We start from the raw sequence: 24,176 nt of genomic DNA on the forward strand, positions 1-24,176 counted from the left end.
GAGCCATACCGCTTTGCCATCAGCGGCCGGAGTCCAGGAAAGCACAATTGGTCGGCTCTCTCTTTACGGTGGCAGTTTGAAAAGAGGCGATGGCTGACTTTCCATCAGAGGAGGAGGAGATATGTCAAGTGTCAAGTCCTTAACTTCCTTGTGTCGGGAACACTGCTAGTACCAGGGGGAGTTATGAACGAGTGGGTTTACTGGCATTACCAAGATTTTTGTGTGACAGAACTATACTTTAATTATTAAAACCCAATTTTGTCCTGTTTTTAAGCTCAACTTTTTCAGGTTTTTTACAACAGTTCCGACTGGCGAGCTGTAAGGGAAAGAAAGCCTCAACAAAAATGTTCAGACAGCTGGCCATGTAAAAATATTGAAAGGCTCAAAATATTAATCAAATTTAACATGCCGTTTTCATAGAGCTTAAGAAGTGTATATGACAATAATCAATAACAGTCAATAATGAATTGATAAGACTTAATGTAATTTTGGCAAGACTGATATTTTGACTTTCTTTTTTGATACATTGCCCAGCCCCACAGTACAGAACCACTGCATTTCATCAGCAGGTTCCTTCAGGTGCATCAACCTCCGTACCTCTTTTGCCCAGGCAGGTTTGTCGCTGGGGTTGACAGAATCTTTGTAGTGATAGAGCTGTTTCTTGTCTGCAGGTCGAGGCTCCTGCTGCTGCTGCTGCTGGAGCGACACCAGGTACGCTCTTTCCTGCTGGAGCTGCCTCTGCAGCCTCTCTGCCTGCCTCTGTTCCTCCAGCTGCTTCCGCTTATACTCCTGCACCCACAGACATGCAGACATGTTAGATAACTAAATAAACAGACAGGCATGTAGACAGGGACACTCATAGTCAGGTAGATGGATGGACAGACAAACAAAAAGGGCAGATAGAAAGACAGACAGACATAGACAGACAGAGAGATACACCAATATAAGAGTCAGACAAACAGGTAGATGGACAGATGGACATTCAGAAAAATGGACAAACACAGTCAGACAGATGGAGAAACAATCAATCGGTCCGTCAGACAGACAGACAGGCTACAAGGTGGGCAGACAGACAGACACGCAACTGAAAGAGGAAATTAGGACATTCCTGCAATGCCTCCAGAATACTTGGATACACACTGATGTTTGGGCAACTTAAAGGCAAAATCAGGGCTTTCAGAAACCAAAGGCTTCTCTGGCTAATCAAAGATGCTATCTCTTAGCACTGCTAATAGATCCCTTTGCCTTTCTCCACTGGCACTTCACAACAATGCGCTAAATCCCGGCTGGGTAGCTAGGCAGATCATCAAACTGGATGCGGACCGAGGACAGTTTCTGCGCTCCTCTCAAACTTTTTAATTGAGGCCTTTTTATCTACATCCACCGTCTATGGGGAAACAATTTTATACAAACCCATTAGCTGTGTGAGATAAATCTATTGATAGCCAATTATCTCCCAACTCTAAATCTAATTTCCCCACAGCAATGAGGCCCACGCTACAGAGCTGCTGCTAATCACCTCAGGGCTGCCGAAAATCAATCTGCCTGGTCGATAAGACTCTGCCTGCACTGCAGAGGGAACGCATGACAGTCACACACACACACACACACACACACACACACACACACACACAGGCTAAAGAACACTCAACCAAAGGACCTTACAGACCACCACAGCTGTAATGCATGATTCTTAATTTAGAGAAACCAAGTTCTCGCTAAGGACACCTACCCACTTTTACTGCAGAGATTCTACACATGTCCAGGAGTTACTTTTACATTCCATGATGGCGAACCATTTTTCTATTAGTATAGGTGTAGGGGGAACTGCCCTAATGTGCGACACTGCCTATTGTGGGACACCTAACTTAGCTTTATTCAAATAAATGAAAGTCAATAAATCTATGGGTTAACACAATCTGTGAGGGCATACGACCAAAATCATGTGACATCTCAAATCTCAAATGTCCAGTCTTACATTAGGGAGGAGCAATCTTCAAACAGAAGGCATCCCAACACCCCATAACCTCTGTAAAAGGAACATCAGTGACGAAAATAGACAGGCTGTAAATAGGGTGCATTTTTCACCCCAACCAAACTGACATTGAACGTCCAAATGTTTATGGACACCCCTTCCTAAAAGATGCATTTAGCTACTTTAAGTTGCATTGCTGACACAGATGTGCAAATTGTCCAGTCCACGTAGAGAAATATTGCCAATAGAATAAGACTCTTGGGAGCAGATAAACATAGACCTATTGGCACTATGCCTAATGCCAGGCATGGGCTAGAGGGGTATAAAGCCCCCCAGCATTGAGCTGTGGAGCAGTGGAACTGTGCTCTCTGGAATGATGATGCACCATCCAATACTTTTGGGATGGGTTAGGGATGAGGTGGGGTGGTGATACTCCAACATCTTGACCTCACTATTTAGCCCTTGTCGCTAAATGTAAGTCCTTACAGCAGTGCTCCAAAAATCTAGTAGAATCTAGTGAATGTGAACTTTTGTGTAAAATTAAAATTGCGTACATTTACGCAACCTCGCTGCAGAATACTGTGGGCAGTATTCTTTCCTTCTGCTACAAAGCTACTATTTCAAAAACACAAGGGGCTGTTCTGAAAGATGTAAGCTACGTGATCAAAAGAATAAGGGCTTCATTTACCTCGGATTGGAATAAGGCCCATGCAAAAGAAGGGGAAGGATGCAAGGTTACGGTTAGTGTTAAGGGTCAGAATGGGGTTAGTTTACCAGGAGGAGAGCCTGCTCCTGCAGGAGCTGCTGCTGCAAGATCTCCAACTGCCTCTGCTCCTCCTCCAGCTGACGACGGATATACTCCTAGCAGCGGCGTGCAGAGGAGAGCAGAACCCAGCACAGAGAGAGATAGAGAGAGAAGCATAACAAAAGAGCAAGAATGAGAGAGAGAGAGAGAGAGAGAGAGAGGGACAAATAACCAGACAGAAAGAGACAAGAAGAGAAAGGCACAAGGCAATTGAGGTGGACAGACTTTCAGGAAGGAGAAAGACTATTGTAGAGAATTAGAACCTAAAATAGAGAAGATCGCATGAATATAAAGACAGGTGGATCCTGCAAAAGCAGAGTTCATCTGTAACCTACACTGACAGAGAAGCCCAAGAGAAGCGAGCATATTGTGGATGAGGAGTATTGGAAGTGAAAGAAGAGTGCATTTGGAGAATCAGCTTTTGTACGAGGAGCATCTTGACGTGGCAGTTTGGAGAAAAGGCGTGCAGAGACGTTGTGAAAAGAGGAAGACGAGCACAAGGCATTAGTCTCAAAGAAATTAAAGGGAGAAATGAGGGCATTTAGAGAAGCTGGAGGTTTCTCCCTGAATGAGATGGTTTATGGAGGCAAGGATGTTGTGACGATCATTAACTGAGACTTTTTTACTACATCTACTTTACGGCCACTGTTCAGAGGATGAACATTTATTTCTATTGCAGATTATTTGCTCAAATGTATCCAGATACCCTCACCCTTTCTTTAAGGTGCGCTCACTGCTGACAGAGACGTTCTGTTTCACACACATATTTCATAATCCCCAGAGAAAAGCACTGCCAACGATGGGCTGATCTGGAGCAGTTATGTATGATCCAAAGGTCACCATGTCCAAAGCTGATCATGGGATAGAGGAGTAGTAAGCCCCCCAGAAATGGCAGAAACAAGCTATGGAGTAGTGCAATTGCATAAAGGCTGTTGCTGAAGCAAGTACCTTTATTGTGCAAAAATTTTACTTATATGTAAATCCTTCAATATGTAAATATTTAAATACAGTTCAATTTACATTAACATTCAAACAGAAAATGTGTACATTTTACATGTAATTTACAGTTATTCCGGTAATAAATGAATGCGTCTATAAATTATTATATTTATATTTTAAATATAATCATTCTTAAATTAATTTAATAATACACAGTTAATTAAATACTTATCCAATAGTAATAATAATAATATTAATAATTAATAATTGTTATTCTGTAAATATGCATTTTTTTGTTTGTCACTTCAAAGAAAATGAAAAAGGTATAGAATATTCCTTGTTTGTAATTAATTTAATTAATACAAAACTAACACATGCTTTTGTATGTATGTAACTGTGTCTTTAGAGGTTTAAAGCTCAGTTCTTTACCGCGTGTGTTCTTTACAGTGTTCTGGCAGCCGGACCCTGGCTCTGAGTGCTGCCTGACTGTGAAATGGTTAGTGTGTGTGCATGTGTGTGTGAGAAAATGAGACAGGGAGATGAGTGGGACGCAGAGGGGCTGATGTGTGCCTGCATTTCACACTTCGACTAAAATGACTCTCTTCATTCAACACCTCTGTGTGTGTACATGTGCACTGGAACTGAGCACTTCCTCCTATTATACACAAACAGCAGCAGAGTCACTGGGTCACCAGGGCTGTGAAAATCAATCTGAAGGTGGTGACTCAAATGCATTGATCCAGGAAGGTTCTGATTGATTATAGAGGATGGTAACGGTAGTCAATAATGTATGCACTAATTATGTGCCCATTTTCAGACATTACAGTCCAAAATCATCTGGCAAATAGCTGTTATGGTCTACATCCCACTGCAAACCTGTACAATATGATTGAAATAGTATATAGCAATTATTCTGTGATTTATGCTGTGCAACACAATGCAGAAGCATTGGCGTGGCTTAGCCAAAGATTGGCCCGCTCTGTTATTATTATGACCTTTTTTTGCATTTGTTTGTTTTTGCATTTTTTCACATTTACAACCTCATGCCAGGATGCTTGCAGCAAAAACAAACAAACAAACAAAAACTGAGGTTGTTTAGAGTCTCGTTTCCATACATTGTGCAGCCTTTCTTGTGCAGCACTGTGTGAATCCTTCCTCCAGTAACACTTATGCGTTCAGTGTATTTTTTTATTATGTTGAATCATACTAAAATACTCAAATCCAATCAGCTTGTGGTGAAATCTGAGTCATTTCCTGAAGAACTGAACTGAACAGTTAGGTCACCGATATTGCTTTCTCCTAGTCCCCTGTGTCTGGGGGGAGGGAGGGAGGCGGGTGAGGAGGTGGGGAGGTATTCTCCTGCAGTGTTCAGCTATACAGATGTAGCATGAGGGGAAGTGTGGTGGGTAGTGGAGCGGTGGGGTTGGTGGTTCCTTCAGCAACACGTTTTAAATATGCATTCCTTCCTGCGGAACATTCCCCTCCCCAGGGGGCTGTGAGTCAGATGAAGGAGAGAGGGGGGGTTTATGTAAGGAAGTGGGCCATTAACAACACTCATCTCCACGTCACAGTGGTCTGTAATGGGACAGTGCATGAGGGGGTCATCTAACTAAAAGGCTTTACTGTCATATACTTATGACAGTAAATATAGTGTGTGTATGTTTGTGTGTTTAGTTCGGTCATCCAAAAAAAAAAAAAAAAGAATAAAAAAAATAAATAAACCAACATTAAAATAAATAATAAACAATAGGGCGTGAGTGTGTTGACTGTGTGCAGCTTAATTTCCAAAGTAAAAGCTGATGATATTTTGCAGACGTGACCACAAAGTCATGCTATATACAGTACCCGTAGCCTCCATCTTAATCACCCCTTTATTCATCCTATTCAGCCTTTATTTTCTGACCGACTGTGTTTTCCGTCTGCTCTTTTTGATACTCTCCTAATGTAGTAGCAATTTTTACTACCCAGAACAAGTATACCATTGACTCTTGGGACTTGTTTAATATGTATACGTAGGCTAGTAGATTATACATATATGAGGAGTAGCACTTTTGCACACTGTATGCTTTAGAATTGCTTCAAATCAGCCACTGATTAATATATAACTGCCCACTTATTGTTGTAATCAAGGGCAACCTTCAAAGCATTCACAGACTTGCAGTGTGTGGACAACAGATAAAATACTATGAAGCAGTGTTTAGAAGGGCAAATTTCTGACGTATTTTAAATGTAAAGACTTGCTGTTTCTCCACATATTTCAGCAGCGTGGATGCTCATTTTTCACAGAATGGATGTTCCGTTTATGCAAGTGTGCACATGTCCCAGATAACATGTCCTCCTGAGTCTGTGTGAATGTGTGTATCGCTGCTTGCTTTGTGTTTTGATCTATTCATCTCTCTCTGTGCGAGTGTAACAGTGGGAGTTTGTTCGAGTGCACAGACTGTGCTTTTCTCCATTTCTCCTTTGCGATGCCCTTCGTGTGAGTAAACGTGGGTGTTGAGCAATGGCCATCTATTTACACTCCATCACTCTAATCACTGTGTCAGAGCGTGTGTGCATGTCTGTGTGTGTGTGTGTGTGTCTGTGTGTGTGTGTGTACCTGCTCCCGCTCGGCGTGTCTCCTCTCCTCCTCTCTCCGCAGCTGCTCCATCTCCTCATAGCGCCTCCTCTGCTCTCTCTCCTGCTGCTTTCGCAGCTCCCTCTCCCGACGCTGTTGCTGTGAGGACAATATGAGAACACACATTTCACACCTCAGTCTATAAACTACTGTCTAGCACAGACTGATCGTTTCCCTTCCCAAATCCATCTATTTTCACTCTGCGGTTAAAGTGATAGTTTGACAAAAAAATAAAAAAAATAAAAAAGAATAAAAAAAAAATAAAAGTATTTTCCGGTGTCTGAAGTTTGATTCTTTAGATTTATATTGGATTGTCAATTTTAGTTTTACACTGGAGCTATAACTGTACCTTTACACTGCAGCACTAAGTATAGCTTTACACTGAAGCTACGTCTGTACATTTACATTGGAGCTATAACTGTACCTTTACATGGCAGCACTGAGTATAGCTTTACACTGGAGCTTTGACTGTACCTTTACACTGGAGCTATAACTGTACCTTTACACTGTAGCTATAACTGTACCTTTACACTGGAACACTGAGTATAGCTTTACACTGAAGCTACGACTGTACATTTACACTGGAGCTATAACTGTACCTTTACACTGGAACACTGAGTATAGCTTTACACTGAAGCTACGACTGTACATTTACACTGGAGCTATAACTGTACCTTTACACTGGAACACTGAGTATAGCTTTACACTGGAGCTATGACTGTACATTTACACTGGAGGTATAACTGTACCTTTACACTGGAGCTATAACTGTACCTTTACACTGGAACACTGAGTATAGCTTTACACTTGAGCTACGACTGTACATTTACACTGAAGCTATAACTGTACCTTTACATGGCAGCACTGAGTATACCTTTACACTGGAGCTATAACTGTACCTTTACACTGGAACACTGAGTATAGCTTTACACTGGAGCTAAGCACTACCAATACCCTTGATATGCTTAGATATTCATATTTGGTATCACAATTACAAAATGTATTACGATACAATAAAAGATTGTCATCTTTGCCCAGCTCCACTATTCAGATACACCTCAATATTTAAGCTCCACAATAGCTGCTTTACACTGGAGCTATAACTGTAATATATCCACTAAAACATCAGTAGCAGCAATCGTGGAGCTTGAATATTGTTCATACATTAATAGATAACAGTGTTTTACAATGTTAGTATCAATGTCTAATTGACATTACTTAACAACTGGACATGGTTGGATCATGTACGCATTAGACTATTAATTGCAACTAATAGACGAGTCATTAACTTATGAGCCAACTAGTCAATATGCTTTCTTTTTTTTAAGAGAAGCTTGCTATTATGGGTTAACATAGAGGCAGATGCTGCAGTTTGAGGTGGGAGGTATGCACTGCAGAACAGCTTTTGTCGAACTTTAGCACTTTTCAGCCTCAGACCCTCATGCCCACAGAAGCACAGATACTGTCTGATGACAACTGGATGTTAAAATCAGCACAACTTTCCGTCATGATCTGGCTTTTGAAAATTGTCTGAAGCTGTCAGTAGCACATAAACAAGATATCTGCGGTGTGTGCTGACTGGTGTGCCACTTCATTTAATGTGAGCTTGTTTTTGTCGCAGATCCGTTGCCCTGCAGGCTCTTTCGGTGCTTGTTTTGCATGCCAGTCAAATGGTTCAGCAGTTTTTTAAACCTACCTGGCCAGGCTTACAAGCTGTCTTACACAGCGGGACTGGTTTCTAGTGTAGCATTTCCACAGTATTGAAAACCGCAGTTCTGCTCCCACACCAGCAGATGGCAGTGCGAGTGACAGAGCGACAGGGTCAGGCAGCCATGCTGAGTGGCCTTTCTCCAGCTGGGGCTCGTGACAGGCGGCGTGCTGAAGCGTGGCAGAATGACAGGCAAGCAACCGGGGGAGGTACGCCATGAGAGAAGAGCTGAGGGACAGGCCCCATTCATCCAGTCAGATTCTACACTGCCTCCCCCTGCTGAGAAACCTCTACAGCACTGAGCTGAGCAGCCACTGCGCCAACCCAACTCCCTCTAGCTGTAACCACCCTCTCCCACTGTCTCTCTCTCTTTGAAGACGTCTCTCCATTCACTTTATTTGAAGACATTAGGTAACATTCCTCTGTGATGATCGTGAAATATCTCTGACTGGGGACATTAAAGAGCCAGAGTCGCATCGTGGGACCATCACACACACACACACACATAGAGGGAGACGTCTAGCATGGTGTGTATTAGAACCCCTGCTGTGTGCCACAGAGGAATCATTTTAGAGGGGACTGTATTTTTATGAGCTGATGAGCTACGCTCCATTCATACTGCAGCACAGTGTTAAAGAAAGCCTCTACGGAAAAGGTACAGACATTTTTTCACTGGGTCCCCAGGTCTGAGATGTCTAGGCTTTGCATGTTTTGTAACCCAGCCCATGAGGGGCTTCTTAAAGGGGCTGTAGCTTTGTTATGAGTTTAGCTTTTAGTTACAGACTCCTGGAAGAAATGAGCCATCAATGGTGATCTCAATGGAAAGATTTTTGCCTGACTGTCCGAGTATAATTCTGCAGCTTTTTAGCAGCACCATGCATGTGAATTATGCCAGAATTGGTATTGTTTGCTCCTGGGCTCTCTCTACAGAGTGCTGCGGAGTGTAACACACTTTTACTGCACTGCTGTAAAGACAAATCATGCATTGAGCTTCCCCTCATGGACAGCTGTACACATGCCTTTGTTGAAAAGCTAAGAGATACACCTGGAATGACTGGATAAAAGGCAGGAATACCTCCTGGACAGGGTACCAGTTCATCGCAGGTTACCATACATACTAAATCCTCGCAAACATGAAGGAAACACATCAAAGTCCTCAGACAGAGACCGGAGCAAGGTTCGAACCCACACAACCCCTGGAGCTGTCATGCCACGTTATTAGACATCAATGTACCATTATAATGATTTTAAAGGCGTTATTTTATGGTTGAAAAAAAAGTTTTTTCTGAGAAAAACTGAAATCAGGTCTTTCGAATAGGCTGAAAACTTGCACATAGATACATTTACCTTTATGGTGTTCAGCTGATGCTCTTATACAGAGTGACTTACGTTTGATTCATGATCATCTGTACCGTGTCTTGCACACAAACTCTTAGAAGTGTAGCGTGGTGAGCTTGCCTGATCAGGACTTAAGTCTGCCTTGGGGAAGACAGTATTGTTAAGCACTAGGCTACGCAACCACTTGGATTAGCGTAGGTGCCCCATGAAGGGGGTACATGTGAAGTGACTAGTCTTTTCTACAGCTCTTGGTTCGATTCTGTTTCAGAGACTGACTAATAACGTAGCTACTTATCATAGCACTTACTGCAGTTCAACCCCTGCCAGAAAATAAAAGCCTGTTTACACTGTTATGGGTACACCACTGCTGATGCATACAGCACTCACAGTCCTGATCATGCAGAGAAGTGGTTCATTTTCTTCCCCTAAAAGTAGCAGAGAGCAAGAATCTAACTGTGCATATTGTCAATGTCTCCAGGATGGGCATGAGGAACCCCTGTCGTAGTGCCCCCTTCCACCTACCTCCTCCAGCCTCCTCCTCTGCTCCTTCTGTTCCTCAATGCGCTTCTGTCTCTCGGCCAGCAACTGGCGCTTGTGCTCTTCATTCTGCTGCTGCTCCAGTTGCTGTCGCCGCAGCGCCTCCGAGCGCTCTTTGTTGGCCAGCTGCAGCCGCAGGAAGTCCCGCCTCAGAGTGGACTCACCGGGGATGTTGATGATGGAGCTGTGGATGGGCCGCAGGTGTGTCACAACATTCACAGTCACAGTGCAGAATGTACACCCAGACACATACGAACACGTATGGGACGGTTTGCTCTACCTGGGCTCCCCGATGTCCCGTTCCTCCTCTTCTTCCTCACTGCCGCTGTACTCGTATTCTGTCTCATCTGTGAAACACAAGGCGTTTGTGAGCGTTAACTGCTCACTAGCTACATAGGAATATCATTTTGTATGAATGTGTATGCTTTGTATGAGATGCTTAGAATTTACTATAAACTATAAACACCCTCTAAGTTCTGGAAGATTTCACGCTCGTCTGTGCTGTCACGAGTTAATGGTTATGGCTAGAGTAATTTTCCACTTTTACGCAAGTGGCAACCGTTCACTGTTCATGGTTAATGCTCATGCTTTAGCAATGCTAATGCTAATGAGTAAGGAACAGCATGTCACAGAATGCTATTGCATTCTACTCAAACAGACCCTCTAAGGCCCACTCACTCACCCCTCTCTCCTCTTTTCTTCTTGGTGCGGTCAATATGGTCTTTAAGCTGAATGCGGACCTGCCGCTCGTTGGTCAGGTCCCGGATGAAGGGGTGTTTGAGCAGCTGCTCTGTGCTGGGTCTCTGCGTGTGGTTCTTCACCAGACAGCTGTCAATGAATGACTGGAACTTCTTCGACCTGTTAAGAAAGCCAATAAGACAGATAAAGCTAGATAAAATCGTCTCCTTGTAACGGTTTCCCTTTATCTATAAACATGCTGATGTCTTTCACAGGCACTTTGATTTGTTTAATCGACACCCAGGAGGGTAAATCAAGGACAACCAACTAAAACCAAAACAACAACTTCGAAGGCAGCGAGTCAAAATCCGTCAGCGGAACATCGCAACTCTAATCTACATTAGCAGGAGTCAGTTACAGACGCTTCTTCACTGACAGCGACACTAACAAGCCTACTGATAAAAGGCAAACCCTGTTACTGTCTCAGCATAAAGACAAATAAGGGGAAACATAAAGAGCAACAGAAGATCATGTGTGCGTTTTTTGGGGGCAAGAAAGCCTCATTATAATGGTATTAAACTACAGTAAGAGTAGATTTTCCACATGTGGTGTCTACAGTGAGTGACAGCTTCTCACAGGCTAACAAGAACACCTTGATCAGGAGTCATAATCCCATCAATCATCCAAACATGTCTGCTCTAAAAACAACATTCTCTACAGGAATAAGACAGCTTCTTGACTTGCTAAAACAAACAAGGTCATGGAGTAGCATGCGGTCTGTCTAAAGACTCAACTATAGCTGACCAAAATTCTGAAACCAGCTGTAGACCAGCGAAATCTGTCGGAAGCCGACTGTAGACCAGCAAAATCTGTATGAACCAGACTGTAGACCAACATAATCTGTCTGAACCATAGACCTGTCTGAACCAGACTGTAGACCAGCGAAATCTGTCTTTTAAATTCTTGCAATCCGTCTGAACCAGACTGTAGACCAGCAAAATCTGTCTGAACCAGACTGTAGACCAACATAATCTGTCTGAACCCGACTATAGACCAGCAAAATCTGTATGAACCAGACTGTAGACCAACATAATCTGTCTGAACCCGACTATAGACCAGCAAAATCTGTATGAACCCGACTGTACATCAGCAAAATCTGTCCGAACCAGACCACAGACCAACAAAATCTGTCTGAACCCGACCATAGACCAGCAAAATCTGTCTGAACCCGACCATAGACCAGCAAAATCTGTCTGAACCAGACTGCAGACCAGCAAAATCTGAACCAGACTGTAGACCAGAAAATCTGTCTGAACCCGACCAGACCAGCAAAATCTGTCTGAACCAGACTGCAGACCAGCAAAATCTGAACCAGACTGTAGACCAGCAAAATCTGTCCGAACCAGACAGCAGACCAACAAAATCTGTCCGAACCAGACCGCAAACCAAGAAAATCTGTCGGAACCCGACTGTAGACCAAAGAAATCTGTCTGAACCCGACCATAGACCAGCAAAATCTTTCTGAACCAGACTGTAGACCAACAAAATCTGTCTGAACCAGAACATAGACCAACAAAATCTGCCTGAACCCGACTGTTGACCAGCAAAATCTTTCTGAACCCGACTGTAGACCAACAAAATCTGTCTGAACCCGACTGTAGACCAGCAAAATCTGTCTGAACCAGACTGTAGTCCAACAAAATCTTTCTGAACCCGACTGTAGACCAACAAAATCTGCCTAAACCCGACTGTAGACCAACAAAATCTGTCTGAACCCGACTGTAGACCAGCAAAATCTGTCTGAACCAGACTGTAGTCCAACAAAATCTGTCTGAACCCGACTGTAGACCAGCAAAATCTGTCTGAACCAGACTGTAGTCCAACAAAATCTGTCTGAACCAGACCGTAGACCAGCAAAATCTGTCTGAACCCAACAGTAGACCAGCAAAATCTGTCTGAATCTGACTGTAGACCAGCAAAATCTGTCTGAATCCGACTGTAGACCTGTCTGAACCAGACTGTAGACCAGCGAAATCTGTCTTTTAAATTCTTGCAATCTGATCCCAGATCAGCAAATTAAATATAACCGTGGGTTCCTCACTCTCAGCATTCAAGCTAAGCTTTTTTTAAGAATGGTAAAATAGGTGAGGAGATCTCTAATATAATAAGAGATCTGGGGACGAGAGACTCACCACTTCTTTGACTTGAGTCGAGGAGCAGGGTTTCTGGGAATAAGGAACAGAGCTCGCATGGGGTGCATATCACACAGAGCTAGATATAGACAGAGAGAGATGTTGGTCAGATGATGGTTAGGTCCTTTTTTGGACAAAAAACACATTTTAAAAATATTTAATTCACTAGCCCATCATAACCAAGTCATGTTTGGTGTCTTTAGTTTTGCACTGAAACTGAAATTAAAGATGCAGCAACCTAAGAGCACAGGGCTAAATGCATGCATACATCTTCATACACTTGCCTCAAAAAAAAAGGTGATAAGCATCTTAAACCACCTTGTTTATGTGGTTTCGGACACTGCATGACATATCTTTATTTAGCAAACCTGTCTGTTGCAGAACGGTAGTAGTAAAAAAAGATTGAAGCCTAAATTTCAGAATTACTTCAGTCAGTTTTATAGATATCATGAGTTAACTGAGATCCTTGCATAGTATTGTTAGGTGGGCTACACGCTTATAGGCTTACACGATTGCTAGTTTTAGTTCATTAGCCTTGTGGCTCTAGGAAAAAACTGTACTAGCAACCTTCAGACACCAAATATGCTTTAGCCGACTGATCACATTATAGTTTGGTAGGACAACTGCACTTATTTGCTTAAACCGCCTTAAAAGTGCTTAAACACAGGTGCAATGTGGGAAACTTACGAGGAGCTCCTTCAGCCATCTCAATAGCTGTGATCCCCAGAGACCACAGATCACTCTGAAACACAGAGCAGAAATCTGATCACACAGAGAAAGAAAAAGATCTACCCATACTTACAGCTTGGCAGAACTCATGCAAGCACACCTAAACACACAAACATCCTACATCTGTCACAACTACTCAATTGCTGGCTGAACTCAAACCACTGAATAATAATTCACATTAAAGAAAGAAATCACATGATTAATGACTTACCACAAATGCAGTCAACCTGATTATCAGATAGCAAGCAACACATGAAAAGCAACTTTCATTTTAAATGGCAGATGCTAGGCTAACAAACACTGGACTTATCAAATACATGACATTTTTTTGCTTCAGAAATCTATCAGAAAAGATTTGCAAAACTATCTTTTTAAGAGTTATACATGCAGGTGAGCATTAGCAGTAATGCATGTAGCATTAAGAGTCCTGCACAAGGACTCTTATTAGAGTAGCGTAGTAAGCTTGCCTGACCGGGGAAATTGAACTAACGTATGGCATTGGGGAAAAGACGGTACTGTTAACCACAACGCTACACAACCACTGGGATACATATTGGTGTCCCATTAAGGGGGTGGGTTACTGTTGAAAAGCTTGCATGTAAAAGGTCAAAAAGGAACACGTATAAAGTGACTGGTCTTTTCTACAGCTCTTAGTTGGGTTCGGTTTTAGATACTGACTAATAACGCAGCTTCGTATCACAGCCGTTACTGCAGTCCAACCTCTAAGGCTAATGCTGCGGACAACCACTGAACTTAGACTGTCACCTCATCAACTGTCAAGCTCAACTAATACATGCCATTTTTAAATTTTTTGCTTCAGAAATATATTACAAAATATACATAAAACAAAAGAGTTAGTAAAACCTTCTTTAAGGACAGACCTTTTAAAGTGAAACTGAAACGGTTATTTGGAATGGCTGCTCCAGTTTTGTGGAGATGTTCATTTTTACATTTATAGACTAAAGTCTAAGTCAGTGTCTCTCTGGAGCACCCTGACCTGCACATGTCAGTGGATTCCCTGCTCTAACACACTTCATGCGACTCTGAAAGGGCTTGTTAATGAGCTGATTAGTTTAATCGGATGTGTTGGGAGCTGGGAAAGGTGCAGGGTAAGGTGCCTCCAGGACTAGGGTTGTGAGTTATACCGCGTTCTAAACTACACTGAACTGGGCTAAACAATCAGAGATCTGGACGTGTTTTGAGTGGGTTGAGTGACGTGTTTTTAGTTCATCAGCCTGGCCTCTCTTTTTCTAAACTACAGAAGCAAACTTCAGATACCAAACATGTCTTGGCTGATCAACTGCATCTGGGGAAAGTGGTAAATCATGTTAATTGGACTTTTTAATCTGTCTCGTGTTTAGACGAGAGTTTGTATGATGACAATTCTTGCTTTACAATTGTCTTACCGCTCCCTTTTTTTGGTGAGATCTACTGAGAACTTTCATGCAAATTAACCCACTCAGTCGCTCTCAGACAAAAACTACTTTTTTGCTGATCACTTGTCACTGACATAATGTAAATCTATTTGCAGTTGTTTTTTACAATGAGAAATGGGCCAATAGAAATGATCCAAAAAGACTTGGAATACAAATGTTTTTCCACTGAAGTTAAGAAGGTTTTTTCCATTCTCCTGTAAAGTTAACAATTTGGAGATACAAGGTTTTAATGTGACAGTGACGGAATTTGCCACCCCCACCCCCCAATTTATACTCTCGAAAAGTCTCCCTGAGAGCAGTTGAGTCAATTTAGGAAAACACAAATAGGGTTTATGGTGGCAGATAATTAAAAATTGTATAAAAAAAATCATTTTTATATAAAAAATGAAATAAAATAAAAATAAATAAAATTATAAAAAATGTAAATAAAAATTAAATGAAATCCTTAAAGAATACTTTTTTAACGTTAATTTTACATTAAATCTAATAATTTTGGAAGGTGATGCACGGTTTGTTACAGTTCAGTTATGTCGTACTAATATTACCAGCAATGTCCTACAGTCTACACACACACAACACAGGTTTGAGAGTCTCTGAAGTAACAGTGAAAGTGTAATTAAACACGGCTGTCTGTTAAAATACCTTGAAGTCATATGTGGCGTCTGGATTCTCGTCACAGGCTATGACCTCTGGAGCCATCCAGTATGGCGTCCCGATGAACGTGTTCCTCCTACCAACTGTGCGATCCAACTGCGCACTCACCCCAAAGTCCACTGTTGAGAGTTTAAATGTGCACGCACACACACACACACACACACACACACACACACACACACTCAAAGAGTTGGCCTTAATATGTCACTGTATGGTAACAAGCCGAGAGGTCTTTGATGAAGTGTACACGACCATCTGCCTCAGCGGCACTCTTTCCCTGTCACCACAGGCAGCGTCGCCATGGCAACCCATCACGAACAGCCTCAGCAACTCAAACGGAAGGCATAAAAAAGGATAACAACACTTCAACCAACTCTGGGAGGGCTATGGTTTCAGCGGTCGGTTCCGTCTGAAGGATTAAAGGTTTAGTACTGGACTGATTTGGATCAATAAGAATTTCTGATAATAAAGCAATGATCAATATTACAGTGGTCCGACAATGATAGCAATATCTGATACTTTCACACTACAATTCTCATTATATGACGAGCACTGACCGGTTAAGCCCCTAAAAGCTGATTTATACTTCTGAATAACGACACAGAGCAAGGGTTTATGGGTAGTGTAGTTTAAAGAGGGCTCAACGTGCACACCTTGAAAATTGGAACAATTCATTTTGCAAACGCAGTAGCAGTGGGGGTCGGGTGAGAGCCAAACGAAGCTCAACCAGAACCAGAACTAGTGAGAAAAACTAATGAGGAAGGTCAAGGTCTAGTTGGCAGAAATAGGTGCAACATTAGGGACATTTCTGTTTGGACACTGCACCCTAGCTCGCACGTTCACGTTACTGTAAAGTACGAGCAGTGGAGTAGGCAGAATGCAAACGCAGGCCTGAGTATTTATTCATTTCTCGGTTAACAGATGTGAATCCCTTGAGAAGAAGCGTATAACAGACTAAATTGTTTGCTCTGGTCTGAATCAGTTAAAGGTTTGTAAACTTGAAGCGCTTCCTCTTGACTTGGTTTGTTTTTACACAGCAAAAAAATCCAAGCCCACTAAAATGCGTCACAACAAACCACATGAGAACGTTCTCTGCGCTTATTGGTCAGACCTGTCTGGGACGGGAGCAAGAAAGTAAATACCGGAAGAAGGTCCTGTGTTCTGGACTAATGCACATTTTGCTCATAGCTGTAGTAATTATCTGGGCAACATACCAGGTGAACACCTGAATACGAAAGCTGTTTAGCTCATACTTGAGGAGGACGCCTGATAGTTTGGTCGGTTTGAGGTCAGATCCTGTTATCACCACAAACGAAACGCTCCAAAGTTTGCCCGGAACTGGACCAAGACCACATCTTCTTAGGGGTCTTGGTGCAGTTGTTTTATTTTGCATTCGAGTATGATTACTTTATTCACACCAGCACAAACAGATTGCCCCAGTGGTAAAGAAAAGTGTAAAATTTAACCTGACTGAAAAGTACAGTTGTTAAGAAACGTCTCCTATCTATTTTGCATAACAATAACACAGTTGCTGTACAATTCAAATTCAAGTGCTTCAATACTTCAACAATGCAAATTTCCACCTCTTAATAATGCACACAAGCTAATGTCTTACTCGTATGTAATTCCAATATCAGACTAAGAATAGTAAGTAAAATCTATTAATAATAATCCGCATTGTGAATACTGCTCTATTGTAGAATGATCAGAATAATTACACACTCACACACAGACACACACATACAGGCTTTTTTCATTTTTTGGCTTCCCCTGCTCACAGTATCTGTGCTTACCCAGTTTGACCTCTGCATTCTCTGTGAGCAAGACGTTCTGGCCTTTGATGTCACGGTGGATGACCTTATGCTGGTGCAGGTGGGTCAGACCCTACATCATGAACACAATGATGGATATGTTTAGAACGTGAGCCTGTTGAGGCAAGACGTTAATGACATTTAACCACTTCTTGAGGCATGCAGAGTGCAATCCAGGGAGAATTATGGCGAGGTGTTACTGCGATACATCACAGAAACGCTTTGTTCCCAGAGCAACTCTGAATTCGAGTTTAGATTCTCTGCTTGAGCCCGACCCAATGCCCAACCCGAACTCGGGCCGGGGCGGGCCGAGATTTCCCACCACTTTCCTCTGGCCCTGTCGGGTCGGGCTCAGGAAAATGGTCTGTGACGTAGGCCTACGTTTTTTTAATGCTATTTTTTATTTTATATAAAGCTATGGCCTTTATTATTTAAAGAACATCCAATGTTATCTTGTTTTTTTTAGCTTGTAAATGATGTTATTGTTGTTGGCCTATTGCAGTTTAATGATTGTGCAATGTATAGCCGTAATGCTGTTTTTTGTGTTTTTGCCAAGGCCAAGCTCTTAATATAAAAATGTTTGTTTGTTCAGGAAGTATTTTTTATTCTTAAACCTTGTTAAATTATATTAGAGTAGAGGAAAGTCATTCGGACATCATTCCTGTGGCCTATTTTCCCGATGGATCATTGTTGGTGTTCATCATTTGGAGTTCCATTCTTAATAAACAGTTTTTTTCAATAATTGGTCTATGCTTCTTCCCTGTAGCACTGTTCATTCACATCTTTCTGAACAAATCTTTTCAACATTTAAACAACTCTGAATTGGAGTTAAAAGGTCTGTTATACTTTCAAAAAAAAACAAAAAAACTGTTGGGTTTAAATCAGGCTCTGGCGTTTATGGGCCGGGTCGGGGAGGGCTCCGACAAAACATGCACAGGCTTGGGTAAGGTCGGGCTGGATTTTTTGGGCCTGATCTAAACTCTACTCTGAATTGAGTCGACAGTTGACAGGCTATTCTGAGTGAGTGAAGAGTGAATCTTAGTCGAGTTGTGAGTCTGTAAAAAATGCATGAGTTGCAAGTCGTGAGTCAGTAGATTGTGTGACAATCAAGTGCAAAGTGCATCTGAGTCAAGTTAAGAACGAGTCTGAGTCAAGCTCAAAAACAGTGAAGAATGAGTTTAAGGCAAGTTGCATTAATCAAATAAGAGCAAGTCTGAGTCAATTCTGAGTCAGTAAAGAACAAGTCCAAGTCAAGTCGCGAGGAAGCAACAAATGAATCTGAGGGTCACAAATCGATGACGAAAAAGTCAAGTTTTAAGTCAGTAAGGACTGATTCTGAGTCAGGTCGAGAGTCGGTACAGAATGAGTTTAAGTAGAGTCATTAATCAGTAAAGAGCAAGTCTTAGTCGAGTTGCAAGTCAGTGAAGGACTTAGGTTGGTAGAAAAGCCACTAGTCAAGTTACTAGTTAGCGAAGAGTCCAATCTCAGTTGTGACTTTGAGAAGTGAGTCGAGAGTCAGTCGCTGACTCCGATCCCCATCTCTGACAGTAACTTTTCAAGCTACACAGTAACTGGATGTCTTGCCATTAAGCCATGACCATAATTAACCACACTTTTGCAAACTGCAGAAAAACAACAGATTATCGTACATATCATTTATACATGTACAATTAAAGTCTTTAAGTATCAACATTCTGTATATTTGCGATCCTGCCCGGCTTTAGCACAGAAATAACTCACCCTGAGGATCTCTCTGCAGATGTAGGCCGTCCACTCCTCCTTCAGGGAGTTCCCTTTAGTGTTCTTTATCAGGTCTGTGACTGAGCCCGCGCCACAGAACTCCATCACCAACTACACACGGACACACACATACACATACACACACACAAATACACTGATGCTGTAATAACCGTAGCGATATGGGTTTCAATTTTTTATTAAACACGAGGCCTTGAAAACCACATGATCTCTCAAGGACATCAGGCTAATTCCACCATTACAGAAGGTAGTACTCAACAGGACACAATGCTGATGACACTTCAGATGGGACTGGCCCCTTATAATAGATATTTGAACAAAATGAACTACAATGCAGTTATTCAAGGACGCAGTACCCCATCTGAATGACCAAATGGATGTCAGAACTACCGCGCCAGAGATTTATTAGATGATATTTATACAGCCTGGCTGGCACTATTAACAAAGAGGGGCGAGAGGAGAAATCGACTGATAAATTGAAAAGATATGCTGGGCATACATCATAAAGGGCTTATCCAGTATAAGCCATGGGAGGTCATGCGTTATAAGGGATTTTACCATGCCTAAGGGTTGGTATTAGGTACAACTCAACCCAGAGGCCCTTAGTGGCTTATTACTAAATAAAATGGTCCAAAGAATACAATATGAGACCCATGTATTGAATCCATTGCTTAATAAATACATTGTTTACAACTGATCATAATACAAAATTCATACTTCTGATTGGCAATAAAAATGATGATCAAAATTATTTTAGAAATATGACAATAGGATATAGGAATGTGGTGTAATTAGGTGGAGAAGGGGTGGGCAATATGGCAATATTTTACCATTATTATATTTCAATATAATAGTATAATATTATATTGCATAATAGGGTGTGTGTGTGTTGTACATCACAGTCTCCACATCTCTATTCATATATCGTGATAATGTCTTCAAGTGATATATTTTTGCTGCAACCATTTGTACTTTTCTACAGAATCCAACTGATGTGTTTGGAACATGGTTAAGCCAATCAGATTTTAGAATCCAAACATTTACATTCAGGTCATTTAGCAGACGCTCTTATCCAGAGCGACTTACAAAGGGGCTTCACTATTTATTCAAGAATAACCTCAGCTAGTTTGAATAGTCCCCAGCCTTCCTCCAATAGCACTCCTTCTTAAATAGTTTAAAATTCAAAGATATTAATCTGAGGACTTGTTATCCATTATGTTATCAGTTAGTTCTTGCAATCTTGCATTGTGATTGGCTAAGGGGAACTGTTATATTTCACAACAATGGGACAATTATTTGTACGTATTAGCCCACCTTGTTCAGCCTAGCAACGACCAGACGTTCTTAGAAAACTAACAGGCAAGTTTAAGATGACATTTACATTTACATTTAAGGCATTTAGCCGACGCTCTTATCCAGAGTGACTTACAAAAGTGCTTTGCTATTTACTTAAAAAAACCTCAGCTAGTTAGAATAGACTAATAGTTCAAAGAAACCTCTAAGTTTAGACATTACTAAACACAAGTCAATAAGGTGACCACTCTGCTATTCGCCCAAGTATTCTCTGAAGACGTGGGTCTTCAGTCTGCGTTTGAAGACAGCGAGCTGTTATCCGGACACCCAGGGGAAGCTCGTTCGTTTCCGTGGATTTTGAGGGATGGCGGTTCGAGCCAAGCTGTACTTGAAGCTCAAAGGGACTGTGGAAAAGAACCATAATCCAACAACACTGTGTCCTTAACTCGAGTGGCACCAAAACTCCCATTACAAGCATCGAAGAGCTAACTTAGACGCTGGTGGCGGAGTATCCCTTTAAATGGATGCCCCATTGCTGTTTTTGAAGTGCTGCATCAGGATGATGTTCCAAATCAACAGAAAAACACTGCTATGGTTAAGGTTTTATCAAAATATGGCTAAACTAAACCATGAGGCAGAGAATAGAGAGCTGAACGACCCTCCCTCAGTGTTTTATGCCGATAAATGACACTTCTGCTGTTTAACACCTGTCTAGTGCGCCCCCTAGAGGCGGATAATTCAGTTCTGCCACCACGGCAAACTCCACCTCAATTAATAGTGAGGATTTTCCTCGCTACTACATAGCGGTGGGTGGCATTTCCTACTGGTCATTAGCTATCGACTGCTCGCACCTTACTAAGCCCCGCCTCCATATGCTTAAAATATTAAAAAGACCAGCTGATGTTGATGAAGTCACTTTTTATGTAATTTTTATGAATGTACTCTTTAAATGTAGCAGTGCTTTCTTACAATTCTGAGCTCATTTCCTTATGGATGTAAGTAACCCTTCTGGTTAATCAGTTTAAAAAAAAAAAATACATGTAAGCTTTCCTCTAATGGCACCCCTTCTTGTGTATTACATTACATTACCTGTGTATTACTAAGTACCTATTTACAGCTACTGATTCCATGACGGTTCAGGGGTTAAAAGCAAGCAGGAAATACTGAAAAGCAACTTGCTATATTTCCACTGAAGCCTCTTCACACTATGAACTGTGTGTCTTAACGTACTTTCACACTATACTGCAGGTTTCACTATTGGTCACAGATGCTGACAGCGGTCATGGCTTCTGAGCAAGCTGACCTTGGAGGAATGTCCTCTTCTGAGGTTTGTTTGTGTGCATATGCATAAGTGTGTGCATGTGTGTGAGTGTGTGTGTGTGTGTGTATGCTTGTGTGTGCACGTCTGTCTGTGTTGCTTGACCACAGACAGTGATAAAGCATGTAGCAGCAGTCTTGTGACACAGTGCAGCATGTCATAAGTCTGCAGCGTGTTGTGCTGAGAGCACAGAATGCTTACCACTAGGGAAGTATATCTGTCACACACACACACACACACACACACACAGAGGTTTGTTTTTATGTAATGTCAGGGCTGAAATCAGACAAGTCACACATTTAGAATGCACACTACCTACAGTACTGTGCATAAGAGAAAGAGAGAGGAGGGTTCAGGGCCCAGCTCAAGGGCTCAACAGTGGCAGCTTAGCAAACCTGGGTATTGAACCCACAGCCCTAACCACTGAGCCACCACTGCCCCCAAGCTACTTTGAAAGACAGCTTCTAGATATTGCACCTAACGGCCTTTTTTACTGGAACTTAAAAAGCGAATGGTGGTCTTTGACTTGTTCCATTATTGTACGTAACAAGAGTTTAGTCTAGGACTAACCCTAAACCCAACCCTTAACCTTAACCTTAGTATCCAAAAAGAAATGGTTTTGCCTGTCTGCTTTTTTACAGACTCCATCACTTTGCATACTGTATTTAGCCCAGACTCAATTATCATGCATAATAATTCTGACACATTTTTCTGCACAGTTCATGTGCTACAGATGTAGCAGATTAGGATTAGGGTTAACACAGTCTGCAGCATTTCATTGGTCCTGAAAAGAGTCTTTTTGTCCTACAAATGTACAGAAAACAAGCACACACACACACACACACACACACTCCCACACACAGCACGGCAAAGTGCACACTCTTCCTCTCTCTCTCTTTCACTCTCTCGCTCTCTCTCCTTCACACACACACACACACTGAAACCCTTGGGTGCATGGGGGTTTCTGGTCCGTGCAGTCGAATGCATTAGGACTGACCCATAGCTGGTCGTCTATGCCTGGCGGATTCTTCTTGACGAAGGCTCCGTAGTAGGTGGCAATGTTGCGGTGGTGGGAGTACTTTTTCAGCATGTTGATCTCCGCTTTGATTTCCTCCTCCTCATCCTGTTGAAGGAAACACACACACGCACACACCACTGAGCACAGAGTGAAGAAACCAGTGTGCGCATCCTGCTGTCTGCATGTGCACCGTAAGCTTTTCAGAATGCAGTGCCAATACAGACAAAAGAGAGAGAGAGAGAGAGAGAGAGAGAGAGAGAGATGGGTTGAGAAAGGAAGATAAAGAGACAGAAAGGGGGAGAGAGGAGCAACAAGGGTGAGGGAATATTTTGCTTACCCCTGTGACATCCATGACCTTGATTGCGGCAAGCTGCCCCGTCTTGACATGGCGGCCCTGGAGAGAGGGAAAGAGAGAGAGAGAGAAAGAAAGAGAGAGAGAGAGCAGATGTGTAAATATCTGACCTTCCAATGATTTGATTGGATTACAGATCTTTTTTAAAGAAGTTCAACATTAATTATGTTTCTTTATGATTAAAAAAAACTTTTAAGCACTATTTTTATAATACACTTAATGGGCTCTTGAGTGGCGCAGCTGTCTGGGTGTTGGCTCTGACATGAGGAAAACTGAAGGTTTGATTTCCCTCAGCCAGTCCTACAGAGCATAACTGTTTTTGCTCTTTCTGGGTGGTTGAATATGACCTAATCGTGCAGCCCCAACACTGAATTAGGGGTGGGTGATATGTTAAAAATGTTTAACCACAATATTTAAAAACCCTTTCACAGTACAATATTCACCAGTAGTTGCAGATTAAAAAAGGACTAATTACACTCTGTCATATTTCCCACCCCTACACTCTGTATCAGTCCTAACTTTCCAGTGTTCTATCCTCACATCCAGATCATGCATTTTACATCCCACAACAGTGTCACTAGTATAATATGACACCAGTATTACAGGTAGTGTAATGGGCTTTGTGCTAGATGAAGCACAATCACAGGTGGACTAAGCACATAAGCTCCTCTGGCAAACGCTGCTGTTGTGTAACAGCTGAAAAAACCCTGAACGACTGAAACGGGCCCAAAAAGCACAGTGCCTGAGCTTGGCTAGGGCCGCTGCCATTTTATGCGCGTGTCACAACGGCACCAGCTGACTGTTCTGCTCGGGTTGGACGGGCCTCCAAAAGCGTTACGTAAGCTGGAGCGCTCGGCCAGGAGGAATTTCAGGGTGGACTGCGGACAGGAATGTGGAACTGGAGAGCTCTTTTCCAGGTTGCTGCTGATTGCCTCTTATTTTTCTATTATTCTCCACCATTTCCCCAGAGTTCATATCCAGGACAAACACAGGGCCTCCAACCAAAGAAAACAAACAA

General features: G+C 42.2%; 1 protein-coding gene across 9 annotated transcripts in view; it reads right to left on the minus strand.

The window, feature by feature from the left end:
* The window catches only part of tnikb (TRAF2 and NCK interacting kinase b), a 90,451-nt gene that overhangs the window by 26,759 nt on the left and 39,516 nt on the right, over window positions 1-24,176 (minus strand). For 6 of the 9 annotated variants that reach the window (XM_072690487.1, XM_072690481.1, XM_072690449.1 and 3 more), the window contains exons 3-15: window positions 23,144-23,200; window positions 22,786-22,911; window positions 19,160-19,270; window positions 17,402-17,492; window positions 15,597-15,727; window positions 13,477-13,531; window positions 12,790-12,868; window positions 10,602-10,777; window positions 10,200-10,266; window positions 9,905-10,103; window positions 6,319-6,435; window positions 2,750-2,836; window positions 598-789 (exon numbers count right to left, since the gene is read on the minus strand). In XM_072690487.1, coding sequence (XP_072546588.1) covers window positions 598-789; window positions 2,750-2,836; window positions 6,319-6,435; window positions 9,905-10,103; window positions 10,200-10,266; window positions 10,602-10,777; window positions 12,790-12,868; window positions 13,477-13,531; window positions 15,597-15,727; window positions 17,402-17,492; window positions 19,160-19,270; window positions 22,786-22,911; window positions 23,144-23,200 — 1,488 coding nt within the window. The remainder of the gene's footprint in view (window positions 1-597; window positions 790-2,749; window positions 2,837-6,318; window positions 6,436-9,904; window positions 10,104-10,199; window positions 10,267-10,601; window positions 10,778-12,789; window positions 12,869-13,476; window positions 13,532-15,596; window positions 15,728-17,401; window positions 17,493-19,159; window positions 19,271-22,785; window positions 22,912-23,143; window positions 23,201-24,176) is intronic. The other 3 variants (XM_072690502.1, XM_072690494.1, XM_072690456.1) reach the window with 1 other exon arrangement.

Source organism: Salminus brasiliensis, chromosome 1 (genome assembly GCF_030463535.1).
Source record: "Salminus brasiliensis chromosome 1, fSalBra1.hap2, whole genome shotgun sequence".
Taxonomy (NCBI): Eukaryota; Metazoa; Chordata; class Actinopteri; order Characiformes; family Bryconidae; genus Salminus; species Salminus brasiliensis.